This window comes from Penicillium nucicola (assembly GCF_028828085.1).
Source record: "Penicillium nucicola strain IBT 29836 chromosome Unknown utg000013l, whole genome shotgun sequence".
Classification (NCBI taxonomy): Eukaryota; Fungi; Ascomycota; class Eurotiomycetes; order Eurotiales; family Aspergillaceae; genus Penicillium; species Penicillium nucicola.
The window spans coordinates 377,029-390,328 of record NW_026643137.1 but is presented as its reverse complement, the minus strand read 5'-3'; the positions used below and the strand labels follow the sequence as shown (position 1 = coordinate 390,328).

Here is a 13,300-nt window from a genome sequence, read left to right as displayed (position 1 = left end):
GGTCGTTATCTTGGATTATTTTCTCTGCTGCCTGGGTGGCACACGTTCCCAGGTCAAATACCTCGGTGGAGGTGCGGTGTACAGCAAGCCGTGGTTTAACCAGCTTCGTGTTGCTGCCTAATTTATGTAGTCACTCAGTGTTGTTGCGAGCCGCCTGAGCCGACTCCACGTTCTTGAATAGAATGAGATAGCCGGGCTTGGTGGTACCTATACCAGCCAATTGGGCGACGCCAATTGGGCGTCTTGTGTTACAGCGTCGCTCTGCAATGCTGTGTGAATTTATGTGTTGGCAGTATCAGTCGGAGGATATCACCCAAAAGCGTTTCCGCCGTTGCTGTCATTATCTCTTGGGTCATCAAAGGCTCTCTGAGTGCTGATTCGGACGCAGTTCTGCTCTTTCTCGGGTTTTCGGTGGTTCAGCGAGGGTGTGGCCTTTCCGCTGTTGGCTGCGACTACCGCCCAGGTCCTAGTCGCGGTGATTGCAGGGGGGCGCTTTCAACCTGTTGTCGTAAAGCTTTCACTTTCTCATGGAGCTTCTCGGTATGTTCCTGCAGGACTTGTTGGTTGTGTTTGATCTCCTGTAGCTCGTTCCGAGGGGACTCGATGACCGTGGTTTGATGGCGGATAATGTCTTTCAGGGTCCCGATGAGTTTCCAAACCTCCTTGGTGGTGACTCGGTCCGAATTTTCGATGGTGCAAAGGCATCACCGCTCCGCGTTCGCTTAAGGCTTTCGTTAGGTGACCCGGGGGATCCGATATTTACTCTAGGCGGGACATCTTCCACCGTAAAGCTGGTGGCTCACTTTACGTGGAGGGGGAAACGCCTCGGCGTTGAACGATGCGTGCGATCACCCGAGAAAAGCAATCACAAAGATACGGCGAGACACGGACGCTCTGGTGGAGGCCATGATTGTAGGAGACTTTACCCGCCATGATCAACTCTGGGGAGGAGACGCGGTGTCTCTGGGAAGACAGGGCGAAGCGGATCCAATCATTGACCGCATGAACGAGTTTGCTCTCAGCAGCTTACTCAAACGAGGTACAAAGACATGGCACGGCGGTGGACAGAGCGGGACTGCGAGTCGACCATCGACCTCGCCCTGGCCTCTGATAATTTGACAGACTCAATGATCAAAAGTGCGATCCATGGGACAGAGCACGGCTCGGATCACCGTGCCATTGAGACTGTGTTCGATGCACCGTGATCAGTCCCGAAGCATCCGGAGCGACTTTTGCTGAAAAACGCACCATGGAAAGAGATCAATGCCAGAATTGCGATTGCTCTGGCCACCACTCCGTCGGGAGGCACGGTACAGCAGAAGACGGACCGACTTATGACGGCGGTCAGCGAGGCACTGCATGTTTTGACGCCAAAGACAAAACCGTCACCACACGCGAAACGTTGGTGGACAGCCGACTTAACACAGTTGCGCCATGTATACACATACTGGCGAAATCGTGCTCGCTCGGAGCGCCGGGCGGGACGAAAAGTACCGCAACTGGAAAGAGACAGCCCAAAGTACGGCGAAACAATACCACGATGTCATCTGCAAACAAAAGAAGACGCACTGGAATGAGTTTCTCGCAGACAACGATAACATCTGGAAAGTCGCTCGGTACCTAAAGTCGAGAGAGGATGCAGCATTCGGTAAGATACCGCAGCTCGTCAGAGCAGACGGGACTACTATCACGGATCATCGAGAGCAAGCAGAAGAGCTGCTGTCTAAATTCTTTCTCCCTCTGCCTGACGTGATTGACGACGAGGGGTCCAGACCACAAAGAGAGCCGGTGGGCATGCCTGCTATCAGCCTGGAGGAGGTAGAACGACAGGTTTTTACGGCGAAATCATGAAAGGCGCCGGGTGAAGACGGTCTACCGGCGATAGTCTGGAAGATGACGTGGCGCACGGTCAAGCACAGGGTTCTCGACTTGTTCCAAGCGTCACTGGAAGAAGACATGTTGCCGAGACAGTGGAGACATGCGAAGATCATACTGCTCAAAAAGCCGAGCAAGGAAATCACCATTGCGAAGGCATGGAGGCCAATTTCGCTCCTCGCGACGCTAGGCAAGATTTTGGAATCCGTGGTTGCAGAAAGGATCTCGCACGCTGTGGAGACACACGGCTTGCTTCCGACCAGCCATTTCGGAGTCCGAAAGCAACGGTCCGCGGAGCAGGCGCTTGTGCTCTTAGAAGAGCAGATTTACACAGCGGGGCGCGGCCGATGGGTGTTGAGTTGGATCAGCTTCGATGTCTAAGGCGCCTACAACGGGGTGTGCAAAAATCGACTGCTCCAGAGAATGGAAGCGCGAGGCATACCCGTTGACCTGCTCCGGTGGGTCGAAGCCTTCTACTCGGAACGATCGGCGACCATCCAAATCAATGGGCAAGTGTCGGAGGTCCAGAGCCTTCCACAAGCTGGCCTACCTCAGGGCTCGCCTCTGTCCCCGATCCTATTCCTTTTCTCTAATGCAGACCTCGTGCAAAGACAGATCGCTAGCCAGGGCGGAGCAATAGCGTTCGTGGATGATTTTACCGCGTGGGTGATCTGACCAACCGCCCAGAGCAACCGGGAAGGTATTGACACAATTATCAAAGAAGCACTCGACTGGGAAAGAAGGAGCGGAGCCACCTTTGAAGCTGAAAAGACAGCTATGATACATTTCGTCCCCAAGACGAGTAAATCGGACCATGAGCCGTTTATCATCAAGGGACAGACGGTTGTACCCAAAGTCCATGTCAAGATCCTGGACGTCTTGATGGACACCAAACTCAAGTACAAGAAACCCATCGCGAGGGCAGCATCCAAGGGCCTGGACGCCGCGATGGAGCTTCGGCGACTTCGGGTCTATCTCCAGCAACAGCGCGGCAGCTATTTACATCGACGGTGGCGCCGGTCGTGGATTACGCATCCAAAGGGCAGGAGCGCAGGTGATTAGAGGAACATTCCTCACAGATGCGACTAGAGCAGCAGAGGCGGAGGCCCACCCTGCCACTGTTCAACGCCGTTTCTGGAGACGAGCCGTGAAGATGTGGACGGACATGTATACCCTGCCAGAAACCAACCCTCTTCGCAAGTATACAGCTCGGATCAAGAAATTTAGAAGATACCATCGTTGGCCGTTGTATCAAGTAGCAGACGCGCTGAAGAACTTTGAGCTGAAGAACTTTGAGCTGAAGAACATTGAGATGGAAACCCTGGAAACCATCAATCCGTTCACATTGGGACCATGAGAAGTACGCGTATAGGCTGGCGTTGAAGCAACTCCACAGTCACCGACCGTACCAGATGGTCTAATGCAGATCGCAACCAGCGGTTCGGCACGAGCTGGTCGGATTCGGGGTGACGATCGAGAGCCAGCCACCTCGGCATCGAAAACTGAAACTGAAGACCCTTTCCGTCACATTGGGTGCAAGAGCAGAGCAAAATCTGTTCTCTGCGGAGCTAGCAGCGACGGCACATGCATTGAACATGGTAGTGGGACTGAAAGTCCACAGACTTACGCTGCTCACGAGCAACAAAGCGGCGGCTCTGACACTAAGGAATCCTCGACAACAGTCAGGCCAGGAATTCGTCTGCCAACTATACAAGTTGACGATAAAGCTACGGAGAAATGGAAACCAGATCAATATTCTGTGGATCTCAACGAGCGAAGATAATAAACTGCGGGGTCTGGCCAAAAAACAGGCCAGAGCCGCGACACAAGAAAATGCTCTCCCGCAAGCACGCGTCCCGAGAATGAAGTCAACAACACTGAATATCGCACGCTCCCAACCAGTCCCCAGCAATGACCTGCCAGTGAATATAGGGCGACACGCAAAGCGAGTTCATGCAGCACTCCCAGGCAAACACCCACGGCAGCTCTATGAGCGACTATCGTGGAAAGAAGCGAGCGTGCTGGCTCAATGGATATCTCTATCGAATCAACGTAGCAGACACGGACCGACCAGTGTGCGTGTGGACAAGCGAGAGAGACCGTGGAACACTTCCTATTTCGATGTCAAAAATGGACGGCGCACCGGACGGAACTACTACAATGCACCAACACCCACCGAGGAAATATATCCTTCTTCCTAGGAGGAAAGTCCCCTTCCGATGATCAGAAGCGGACGCCGAACTAAGAGGCGGTACGAGGCTCAATACGATTCGCCATCGCCACGGGCCGACTCGAGGCCACTTGACCATGCCGACGAACATAAATCACCATTTTTTCCGATCTAACCCACCAACCACCTCGTGTCACAGGTGGTAGACGCGCTTCAACTGCCGAGAATAGGATACTGAACACTTGGAGAAGCGCCTTCAAGTCAGTCTACCAACAAAACTACTAACACACGAGAATCCGCTGCGACACTGCTTGCTGGAAATGACATATATGGCAAGGTTTTATGCATGGGCTCTAAGGAGACACAGTAATGTATATATTATGGCATGTATAGTAGATCAGAGATAGATGCCCTTTCGGCTGAGCCGCCGGGCGTTAATAAGTTGTGTGTGTGTGTATATACTACACATACATCTGCACTGGTCTGACATGGCTACTGAGCTGTACTGGTAATTATCACCACAACCGCCGTAGGCAGCGTGCTTTAATTGATAAATTTGAGACACTCAAATCCATAGACTTTGAAAACACATGTAAGGGGATAAGTAGTCCGCACTTTTCCACGTTGCAAAGGAGCGAAGGGCTACAAGCTAACCCTTACCGTTGCACCATGGAGCCGAGATTGCTGTAACTTATTACTTTCTTTCCTTACCATTCTGGAATGCGAAAAGGCAAGTTGGGGCTTCTCACTGGAAACCCTCATCTATTCGTCTAAAGGTGCGCCCGAGCCTAGTTGTAGCACGCAACGTCGCGCTAGCGCTGCGGTAATGTACCGAAATCCCGTTTAGTAATACGTTTAGGGCTCCGAAAGGAATAAATGAATGCGAATATACAGCATATTCATATTCGCACTGTAGGAATATGAATATATGAATTTTTATTCACGCGAATAAACGCATTATTCATATTCGCATTCATATTATTCATATTGTGAATTTTATCCGCATTAATACTTTGTCCGGTACAGCGGTTCTCGTATTACCGAAATACGTTAGGGGTTAATTTCAAAATTCCATCACTTCATCGACGGCGTTGAACCGTAGAATGTCATTTCCAAATATATGCTAGAATTCAAGATCCGCCTATCTACTAAGCTGCAGTGGATTGTTTTGAGGTACCATACTCATCCACAAGCGTCTGATCATGGAGACTTTAGGGCCAGTAGAAAAGAGCGGTTGAAATTATATATATCTATGACCCAGCTTCATATCATCTTGTTTGGTCTGTTTGACTATACCCATTAATTCCCGTAGTTTCATTGTGATCCATTTCAAATTTCGTCCATGCACTATGTACGATGAATGGCACGTAGAAACACGTTTGCCTCACAATATAGAGTCTCCAATGACCCTGGCTGCATTTTGTTTACATTCTGTTTACGCTCAATGTTATGAATAGCGCGCTGCAGAAATACAGAAGTGACCTATCGATTTTCCAGTTCATAAAGGGCATATAAAGCGCGAAAATGACCGAGATTGCCAACAATCATCCCACCCTCCAGTCCCCCTTTCAGCTCTGCCTGATTATTCAAGTAGCTCAAGGTATGTTATGCATTATTGTTGAGACCACTTTGATATACTGACCCAGAAAACACTAGCATGGCATCTACACCTGCTCCATTCGTGCGGAGGACGCGGGGTCTTCCACGCCGGGACTATAATGCTCTACACAATGGCCTGGTTTCATCACCTTCTGAGCAATCCGAGGAATCCATTTGTGAAATAGGACGCCCCTACTCTCCGGAACACTCTCCGTCTAGGGGCCCTGAGCAAACACCCCAATCTAAGCGGTCCTACTGTCTGCCTAGTTCTTCCCCCTCCCCGCTTGATCCCGCGTTTTCAGAGAGCACGAGCAATACGAGTAGCTTGCATCCGTATAAGAGACGAAAAACCAAGTCCTATTCTAGTTGGACCACTGAGCACTTTTGGACCACAGAGCTGGACAACACTTGGTGTCGACAGGGCGGCCCCTTGAAGAATGACCGATTGCTGGTTTGCAAGCACTGTAGCTGGTCCTCCAGGGATTCGGCGCGCTATGGTTCCACTTCGAATTTGTTGGTGCATCTCCAGACCAAGCATCGTATCAAATCCGGGAATCACCCTATATTGTTGCCCACGGCCGAAGGGAACCTCGACCCATTCTTGGAGTCGCCGGGGAAGAAGGCTGATGTTGAAAAGACGCTAGTCCAATGGGTCATTCAAACAAGGCAGCCTTTCACGGTAGTGGAGCATCCGGCGTTCAGGGCACTTATTGAAGCAACGGGGGTTAAGTTGCCTATCAGGACCGCTGACACTCTCTTCAATCGAATCAAGGACGAATTCCACTCAGATAGGGCTTGCGTGAAAGAAAAGCTTGCTATAAGCAGTCGAACACTCGCATTATCTCTTGACGTTTGGACTTCGGAGAATCAGATCGCGATAATGGGTATCATGGGTCATTGGATCTCCCCCGAGTTTGAAAAGCGAGAAGAACTTCTCGAGTTCACGGATATCAATGGACCACATTCTGGAGAAAATCTTGCGGAAATTGTGCTAAAGATGCTCGAGGAACTGGACATTGCGCCTAAACTCCTGACTATCACAGGAGACAATGCGGGCAACAATGGGACTCTCTGCGATAGTCTGCATGACGAGCTCTGCAAAAAGTACGACAACGATGATGACCGCTTTCGCATCAGGCCGCTAATGCGGTTCCGTGGACGACAGAGCTTTATCCCTTGCCTTGCCCACGTCCTCAATCTGATTTGCAAGGACGTGTTAGCTTCTTTGAGGGCCGGCTCGGCACGAGAGGCGAAGGCGATGCTGGACGACTTGGCCGTCAATACTAGCTCAGCATTTAGCTCCCTTCACAGCACGAAAGGAGCAATCATGAAAATCCGGCTTTTGACACTATGGATCGCCCGCAGCCCACAACGCCGCCAAGATTGGAAAGAAGTGTCACCAGGCAAGCAAGTCAGCTATGATGTTGACACCCGATGGAACTCAACCTATGTCATGATCCAAGACGCCCTCCGGCTACAGACTGAGCTGGGGCAATTTGTCCGGATACATCCAGAAGTCCAGGCCCTTCAGCTCACCGATGACGAATGGTCGACGCTTCAGCAAGTAGCCAAGATTCTCAAGCCGTTTTGGAACCACACAAACTCCGTATCAAAGACTCGCCCGACAATTGTGGAAAGTCTACCAATTTATTGGAGCTTGGACGACTTGTTGAACGACGTTCGGAATGCCGCGGGAGATTTTGAAGATGTGAACACTGAAATTCGAAATGCAGTGGAAAGAGGGATTCGGAAGATGAACAAGTTTGCCAGGAAAATGGACGACAACCTTCTTTACTACGTTGCTTCCGTGTTGGATCCGCGTATCAAGTCGTCCTTGATTGTATCGCAGATGAGTGACCAGGATGCAGGGCTCATCATTTCTCAAGTGCGCGAGTTTCTAAAGAAAGAATATCCCCCGGAGGCCTTTACCTTGCATGAATCTGAGAACTCACGTCCGCCGGGGATGTCGGAAACCATGTGGAAAACTCTGCGCAAAGTTCAGCCTGCCCAAGGAAAATTTTCATCTGATATCGATAAATATTTGGACTCACCACCGGTCAGCTGGTCCCACCATATGATCGGCGATGCGGACGAAGAATGGGTCCTGAAATGGTGGAGGGCCAACGAATTTAATTTCCCTCTAATGGCAAAAGCCGCTCGCGATTACCTATCGATCCCCTCAGCAGAGGTCGGTATTGAACGCGAATTCAGTAATGCCAGAGATATGTTGGGTCTCCGAAGACACTGCCTAAACGCAGAGACTATGCGATGGTTGATGCTACTGAGAGAACGGTATCAAGCATAAATTTCGGGTAATTCAAATTTCAAAGCCTCGTATTATTACGCTGCGTAAGAACAAAATGATGAACCCTATTGATGTATTGGGATGTAATGAAATGAATGGTAATGTATGGGATCTGCGTATTTGGGATAAATATGAATTATTCATTTATTCATGATTAATGCGAATATGAATAGAGGGGTTATTCATATTCATATTATTCAATTCATTTAATTCATATTCGCAGATATTCATGATTATTCACAAATTATCATATTCCTTTCGGAGCCCTAAATACGTTCAAGCTTCACGACAAAAACTCAATCACATGATGCAGGTCAACATGCATGGGTACCTTGATATTTTAGCTCCTATGGACTGACGCATAGGTCTCCATATAACACAAATCTTCGTCTTCAACGAGAAAGGTGACATTTAGAATGCTGAAGGCAAGTACAGGGCACGCAAACCGTTTTCTCCACACTGGCCCTCTGGGACAAGAACAGACGTCCCAAAAAGACAGAAGCCTTTTGATCTCAGTAAGCTGACTGAATCGAACTACTGTTCTTGTTATGCGCCTAGAAGCTTTATGACAGTAGTCGTCAAACCCGATATTAGCTTGGTGTCCGCTCATGAAACTCGATATCCATATCCTAGCCCCAATAAAAATGCCTCTTGCGCGAGGGAGAGCGTCAAGGCTGGTTTTAATCACCCCATTGAAGGTGTCTTTGGATCAAAAGTCACCAAAGTGGCGATTCTCTATTGACAGCATGCTCGGTCGATTGCATTGGCTAGCACCTAGCACCGGTAGGTAGGGCTTGCTCGGCGGTACATCCCCGATCCCAAACCAGTCACCTTGCAATAGGTCATAGTTATCGGTCAGAGAAGGCAGCCGTCGGACCACCATCGCGTCCGACAACCTGCTGCTAAGCATGTTGAGCTGTGATCTCGAACAGGACACGCCTGGGAGTGAGTAGTTCGGGTTTCCGAGGCACCATTAAACGGGCGACCCTCCATCTCTGGGCAAGATAGCCCGAATACCTGGACGCTGTGAAGATCTACATAATGATTTTACTAGCTCATGTCGAAAGCCATCTTAAGACCAATGTCGACAGACCGTTTCCAACTGACGCCTTTGAACCTCTCGCCCTTTTTAGGGATCGGCAGACTCCACAGGAGGGTCAAGGATACGATTAATGTTTTGGATCTGGCTCGCAAACATACCATGAATAGCAGCTATCTGGTGAAAACGTTTCCACATTCTGCCTGGTGCTTGAGATAGTTTAACGAAATATCGGGGCGGCGCGAGTCAAAATCCTCGAGTTCAACATCACGTGATAATATAGCGTGCAAAACTTTAGTCACGATTCCCGACCCCTGGGGGCAAACGGTCTTCCGCCGCCAACCATGGCCCTGCCGGACGCCAGCTCGGATCTCACCCTGCACACCATGAGTGAAGCGTTGCCCCATTTGATGGTTGGGGTTGACCTGGGAACAACATCCTGCACCGTCAGCTTCGAATGGATGGGTAGCAAGGTTTCTCATCTGCTCAAATTTCCAACCCACAGCAATGCCAAGAACAATGAGGAACTAGATGCTATCCTTGCATGCTCACAAGACAGATGGTACTATGGAGAAAATGCTCAATTTCGGCCCCATGCCGTCCTCTTTGAACATATCAAACTTGCGGCTATGGGACGGAAGCCCTATACGAGTATTCTGAAGAGAGCGTTGCGTGAGGCAGCAACAAATTATGGAACAGCCTTGACCATCTTGAATCTGTTCGAGAAGATTTTCTCGTACATTCTTGAAGTTTTGGAGGTGCAGTTACCCAAATTATCAGAAAGCAGTGTCTTCTCAAGGGGTCGACGTTTCGACGAAATCCAGAAATACTGTCGAGTGACGTATCCAGTGGAATACAACGTTTGGCTCCGAATGATGCTTTTTGAGGCGGCACGAAGCGCGGGCTTCGATGAGGTTGCCGGAGTCTCGGAACCTTTGGCAGCTGCTCATTATATTGCATTCGAAAGTGAACGTGCTCGATTACCTTCTCAAGCTATGTTGATCATCGATAGTGGCGGTGGAAGCACAGTTAGACTGCGGACTCCCTTGATACGCAACTCATCGTCTAATTCTTTACGTAGGATGGCGCAACGGTATATTTTGATGCTGAAGAAGTCAAGCTGGCCTGCCCTACTGATGGTGAGAACTCTTGCAAGCATTCGATGAAAATTCTTACTAACAGGTACACAGGGTTTGATGGAGGGAGTCAGATGATCAATGACACTATGCGCACATGGTTACAGCACAAACTCCCCGACAATGTCTACTTGAGAGATGATAAATGGTGGCCGAAGATTTCTCAAGAGATCGAAGGTCACAAAAGAAGGTTCGATGGAACCGCGGCGGTCGTGATCGAAGTTGTGAACGAACACGTGTCTATAGAGATGTGAGTGTATTCACTATTCGCTGTTCACTGCTCCCCGCCCCTTCCCACCGGTGCTCTCCTGAAGCAAACTTGTGATTGACTGATAAAAAACTTTATAGTGAGGAAATGAAGAGTCTCTTTCAACCCTTGATCCAGGGCATCCTGTCACTAGCTATGAGACAATATGCTGCGGCTAGAGAGAACGGCCACCCGCCTAGCGATTTGGTTATTACGGGCGGGTTTGCACGAAACAGCTGGGCCATAACGTATCTTGAGTCGGAGGTGCAGAAATCAATGCCTGGAATCAAATGTACCACCGAAGTTGTGTAAGTCGCCCCCTCTCCGTCAATCATCGATAAAGTTGGATTTTTGACCATGGAACTTTTAGGGTTGAGACCGTGGCTCAAGGAGCCCTCAGATATGCGCGAAACCCATTGAAGGAAACAACCACGGCTCGTGTTGATGTGGGTCTGTCTTACTTGGAAGACCGCACCCCTTCGGGGAGGCCCTTGGGAGGAGACCGCGTGGAAGATGCCATTGGCTGGGTCATCTTGAAGGTACGACACTCGCGAAACGTATTCCTGAGATCTCAGGCATCGTTAACTCACTGTACTAGGGTGAAGCCGCTGGAACCGAGAGTCGCGTGGTATTGATTAAAACTGTCTTTCGGGACAAGCAAGAGCGATCCAATAAATTTATCTCGTCTAAGGTCTGGACAACGACAGATCGGTTTGATCAAAAGAAGATTCAGCCCAACAGCTGGAACGACTGGGACTGTCCAATCACGTATCCAATTATTGGATTACGATCGGATTTAAACTGCATCGGCATCATCGAGGCCAAGATTCCACAAGACACATTATTTCCCGCCGGCAGCAAGCATGCTCAGGTGGAGGCGCGATTTCTTTTCACCGTTAGACCTAAGGACCAACTTCTCGAAGCGACAGTATTCCTCATGCGCGACAACTACACCCCATTGTTGCTTGAAAAGTCCTATGTGTCCGCCCCCGCCTGGGTCCCTCAATCAGAATTTGACGTCGACGGAGATCGCCATGATAGTCGCCAATCACCATTTCTCACAAGTGAGCCCTTGACAATCTCGGCAACAGGCAAGGTGCAAAAACGAAGAAAACGTGCGCCGAAAGGAGAGTCCACGGACTCAGTACTACCGCCTCGGTCTAGCATTGAAGAGATACCATTGCCTCGGAGTCGAAGAAAAATTCGACGTCTTGGGCCTCTAAAGCCACGCCGATCATTGTCATTGTAACGTCAAGCAATATGACCAGAGCGGACAAAGGGGCCTGACTTATGTTTCTCGTACACCACTACACTAGACAGTAGCTACGAGTTTCATCCATTGCTTCCTTGTTCTCTGGATCACCGAGGATCTTTTCCCAGGTAAGCGAGAGATGATAAAAGGATTGAGGCTTCCTTACTCGCTCAGAGCCTGTATCAAATTTGGATATGTGTAATGCAATTTGTCCTTCCGATTTGCGTCGTTCCCAGGTCGTGAAATAATGCCATGAGTCTCATTTTCTACAACGGCGTCTGTTGATAAACCTTGATCATTTAGGCCTTCCATGGTCAATTAAGCGGTTTAAACATTTTAAAGATAACGCACAATGATGAAAGGTGACCTCAGTAAAAAAGGAACGCTAAGTTCTACAAGAATGAATGAGCTTGAGAACGAACCTGAATCGCGTCAAACCCTCGAAGTTACGGCTAGCGAAGAGTATGATCGCCGCCTAAATCATCGGTGGCCCTTCCCGCACGCTTCCGCACGCAAGGTATTGAAGTTGAGAAAAAGAGTCTGGATCTTGGTCAAGCTAATGATGGGCAGGCTCTCTCCTAGGTCGAAGACAATGCTGCCACCTCCGTCCAGCACCATGAGATATTCATCAATACATTCATAGCTGGGCTTTCATCAAGAAGCTGTGATTAAGTTTTCAAATACATCACGAACTTCTGGGCAACATTGAATGACATACTCGTCGCTAGAACGCATTGCCTTCATCCTTGAAATCAACACATTGAAAAAGGACGGATGTCTGGCTATTCGCGGTCCACAAAACCAGACTTCGGGTGTGTTTCGCATCGGTGATTGGTAAATGTATGCGAATGGGATGTCTTATAGTATCAAGGTAAATTATATGAGACCAGCGTCATCGATGCGTCACGTCTTCACCTCATCTTCACCTCATCTTCACCTCATCTTCACCTCATCTTCACCTCATCTTCACCTCATCTTCACCTCATCTTCACCTCATCTTCACCTCATCTTCACCTCATCTTCACCTCATCTTCACCTCATCTTCACCTCATCTTCACCTCATCTTCACCTCATCTTCACCTCATCTTCACCTCATCTTCGATCACTCCGATGTAAATGTATGCGTCAGTCGTCATAACTTGGCTGGAGTCGATTTGGGCGACCCATAGCTTGCTGAGAGTAATATACAAGGCCGGAAGAAGAAAGGCGCCTAGATTGAAGAGCAAAGACCATCAATACCTGTCCCTGCTCTCCTGCAGATTAATTGACATTCTGGGGCTTGGAACTTACGTTTGACGGCCCCAGAACCTGCGAGGCCCTGAGCGTCTGACTGTCCGGTACGCTCTCATCGTCCGCACATGGAACATGTGTGGCTACGGAGGGCGTCTTTGCCAATGTAGTTCCTGGTTCCATGATGGCAGTGACCCAATAGCCAATTGGTAGCGAGGTCAGCCTTTGTTTGTGCAGGTGCTCAGACAAAAGCGAAGATCGGCCGGGACATGTTCATTGCACTCGATTCAAGCGCCCTAGATGTGTAGATTTGGGGAGAGGGAGATTGAAAGCGGGTTTCTTTGCGACTCCGCACCCGAGCTGCCTCGAGGTCTCCACGCTAATGTGGCTCACAATGCCCGAGCATCTTTCACATACCAACCAGAATGTGAATCATACCCCTCTCTC

At 49.4% G+C, this 13,300-nt stretch overlaps 4 protein-coding genes across 4 annotated transcripts; all 4 read left to right on the top strand.

The window, feature by feature from the left end:
• Window positions 1-5,702: 5,702 nt before the first annotated feature.
• Window positions 5,703-7,949, top strand: N7511_011355 (uncharacterized protein; the record flags this gene model as incomplete). The annotated part of the gene is made up of 1 exon (XM_057133732.1): window positions 5,703-7,949. One exon carries the CDS (start codon window positions 5,703-5,705, stop codon window positions 7,947-7,949), a length of 2,247 nt encoding a protein of 748 aa, XP_056978689.1.
• Window positions 7,950-9,332: 1,383 nt separating this feature from the next.
• Window positions 9,333-10,154, top strand: N7511_011354 (uncharacterized protein; the record flags this gene model as incomplete). Its single annotated transcript, XM_057133731.1, has 1 exon — window positions 9,333-10,154. The coding sequence occupies one exon, from the start codon at window positions 9,333-9,335 to the stop codon at window positions 10,152-10,154; it is 822 nt and encodes a 273-aa protein (XP_056978688.1).
• A 373-nt stretch (window positions 10,155-10,527) lies between these two features.
• On the top strand, window positions 10,528-11,620 carry N7511_011353 (uncharacterized protein; the record flags this gene model as incomplete). Its single annotated transcript, XM_057133730.1, has 3 exons — window positions 10,528-10,679; window positions 10,742-10,910; window positions 10,970-11,620. 3 exons carry the CDS (start codon window positions 10,528-10,530, stop codon window positions 11,618-11,620), a joined length of 972 nt encoding a protein of 323 aa, XP_056978687.1.
• A 712-nt stretch (window positions 11,621-12,332) lies between these two features.
• Window positions 12,333-12,739, top strand: N7511_011352 (uncharacterized protein; the record flags this gene model as incomplete). Its single annotated transcript, XM_057133729.1, has 2 exons — window positions 12,333-12,457; window positions 12,514-12,739. 2 exons carry the CDS (start codon window positions 12,333-12,335, stop codon window positions 12,737-12,739), a joined length of 351 nt encoding a protein of 116 aa, XP_056978686.1.
• Window positions 12,740-13,300: the final 561 nt, after the last annotated feature.